Source organism: Clupea harengus, chromosome 17, assembly GCF_900700415.2.
Source record: "Clupea harengus chromosome 17, Ch_v2.0.2, whole genome shotgun sequence".
NCBI lineage: Eukaryota > Metazoa > Chordata > Actinopteri > Clupeiformes > Clupeidae > Clupea > Clupea harengus.
Genome location: NC_045168.1, coordinates 17,151,363 through 17,154,271, shown reverse-complemented (window position 1 = coordinate 17,154,271; position 2,909 = coordinate 17,151,363). Strand labels below are relative to the sequence as shown.

General features: G+C 47.2%; 1 protein-coding gene across 1 annotated transcript in view; it reads left to right on the top strand.

Moving 5' to 3' along the window:
• The first annotated feature begins 347 nt into the window (after window positions 1–347).
• The window catches only part of igsf9ba (immunoglobulin superfamily, member 9Ba), a 46,466-nt gene continuing 43,904 nt past the window's right edge, over window positions 348–2,909 (top strand). Inside the window, exon 1 of the mRNA XM_042710331.1 lies at window positions 348–1,311. Within this exon, the coding sequence (XP_042566265.1) occupies window positions 1,164–1,311 (148 nt within the window). The 5' untranslated portion in view covers window positions 348–1,163. The remainder of the gene's footprint in view (window positions 1,312–2,909) is intronic.

Here is a 2,909-nt window from a genome sequence, read left to right as displayed (position 1 = left end):
CAGATTAAGTTGTATTAATAACTGTGATATAACAGCCTGATAAATATTATTCAGTGGGAGAACCAGTGAGGTTAACAGATCAGTAGTAGTCCTTTATTGTTACAGCACAAGTACAGCAAGATATATAAGATCACACCTTATTTTTCCTCAGTCAAACAAAAGACTGAATGGAGATTTATTTAGCCTGAGTGAGTGTGCATTGTCTGAAAATGGTTGTTAAAATGAGCCTTGTAGTCTGAAGTGTTTGTAGTGTTGAGTGTGGACATCTTTAAAGGTTGGTCACTGACGTCTCAACGTCACTGAGAGCAGTTAGCTCAGATGCAGGGACATGATAGCCTATCGACCCGTCGTCTCTTCATCCCCTGAATGCGAATCCGAGAAACAGCCATAAGTGCGCACTCGTTGCCACACCCACTCGGTTTGAAGGCTACTAGCCACACCACGCGCACGAGAAAGCCTCTCGGCGCTCGTGTTGAAAATGAGTAGTAATGGCAACTGCGAAAACGGCAGAATGAGCGACAGAAGTTGGCTGCCACTGCGGATCCCAGGCGTCGTTAGCAGCGTGTCTGGTGTCAGTAGCTACTGCCCGAGGCGACAAGGAGCGTCCCGTATGTAAACACAGACAACCCCGCAATCAACCTGAACGGGTGTAAACGACAAAAGAGTAGTGCAACACGACAGAGCCATTATCTGCGCCTCCGTGAAAAGATGCAGAGTCGACTATATCAATGCGCATGATACTGCGGCTCTACTCCACCAGCAGCACGCGACAACTCACCTTGAATCGTAACGCGTCTGAGCTGCCAGTCTGGTCCCGGGGGGCGCGCGGCCGACCAATACACGCCCCGCAGCCTCGCCAAAGCCACCAATCAAGACGCAGTGGGGGCGGGCCCAGCGGCTAAATTCCCACACTTGGTTTCACTTTGCACTTGAGTGGAGCTCCGGGTTTTACGACGGCGTCGGCGCAGGTGCTCGGTCTCATCGGCGAAGGATGCGTTCGGAAGGACAGGAGGGGGAAGAGAGAAGGAACATGCTATAGAGAGGGTTCATAGGACATGAATAAGCGCGTATGAGCCGGAAGCCGTGCGGTCGAAAGAAATCGAATATGAAAGATTTATTGAAAGGCGCACTGTGAGCTATTATTTCAGGTCGGCAATAGTACTATGATTTGGTATGTGGCCACTTTGATAGCAAGTGTATTCGGCACCAGAGGAACGGCAGCTCAAGGTGAGTTGAAGTGCAGTATTTTGTTCCGCTCCCATGTCGCCTCCCCGTTTTATTTGGGCATGTCTGCACGGTCGGCTCTCCCCAGCCCCTAGAATAAACTGCTCGTTGCCTATAATGAAAGACCCGTCTGACGGTTTTCGTCCATATTGACACATTTCATCAAATAGGTTACACGAAAGTTCAACGGGTTCGCTGTGGATCTACCAGTTTAACCATTTGCAAGATATTTATCTGGACTCTGCTGCAGGAAAAGAACGACACACTGGGTCTGCGTTTTAATTCGGTACTAATTACTGATGATTGCGTTATGAGCCATTGATCCATTAAGACGAGGGGGAAATTACGCGTGTATGCCTGATGTTATGAGCAATATGATAGAGGGCTTCGCCATGTTATTAGGGTACTGGGAATGGGCTGGAGCACTGCGTTATCCACCAAATTGTCACCAGCCAGTTCAGAATCCGCTTTTCAGAAGGGGCAATGCAAGCCTCAGCACAGCGTGGTTTATCATGGTGTTAGGCTATAGACACGCGGTGCAATGGTTGTATACTGATCACATGGTAGCCCACTCTTAATATTACATTACAGCCGTTAAACTTAGTCGTTAATTTCAGCTGACTACAGCAGACGGTGTTTTGATCCAGCTATACCAATGAGCTCACAAGAAAGGAGATTCTGCGTGAAAACCCTTTCTGCTGTAGGTTCGCCTACCTTTTAACAATGATTACTCTTTGGCTTACTTAACTGTTTTCAAGGGCATCGCTACAATCTCCTGTGTGTAGTACGTTTCATATTTTATGCATATTTCATTTACTACTGACCTATGGACTTACTTAACCTTGCGTTTCCATTTGTGTCCAGCGGGCGAAGCTGTTTCCCGCCCGCTGAAGTCGCGCGGCCTTAAAAGATTCATGCGTGTCCGTTGTGTGCTCATGTCACCTGTGGAACTCGAGCCGCAGGGGCTGAATGGATGGCCGTTTATGGTCACCGCCATGAAAAAATTGGCCCTTGAGAGCCGATTTTTATGGAAATGTAAGATGTGGGATGGTGATTTGCTGTGTTTGAGCCAATATGTAATCATGAAATGTGATTACATAAATCTCCAAATCTCACAGATAAATATTTACTGGAGGTTGAGAAGCATTCTGTTGTAAGTGACGTGTTTGTGGCTCTGTGGGCCAGGCAGTTCTGAGCAGATCTTACTGTAGATTACTGAGGGGCACCCAGAGGGACGGCTTACTGCAATATCCAAATCTGAAGTGAAAACAATTAGTGCTAAAACAGCGAGTTATGGTTGGTGTCCAAGGTAGTAACAGTGGATTGGTATCCAAGGAAATAACAGCGTGACTCTTTATCAGAGACTGTGGTATTGTGCACAACCTGCAGTACCCTGTGTGTGTCGTCAGGATTCTGCGCAGTGTGTTCAGTATAGCATGCTACTGCTTTACTGATAGTATAGTACAGTGATCATGGCCTCTAACAGTAACAGTGTGGTGTTGCAGTCTGAGAGAATGGTGTGTGTGTGTGGTGTATGTAGTCTGAGATAATGGTGTGTGTGTGTGTGGTGTATGTAGTCTGAGAGAATGGTGTGTGTGTGTGTGTGGTGGTGTATGTAGTCTGAGAGAATGGTGTGTGTGGTGTGGTGTATGTAGTCTGAGAGAATGTGTGTGTGTGTGGTGTGT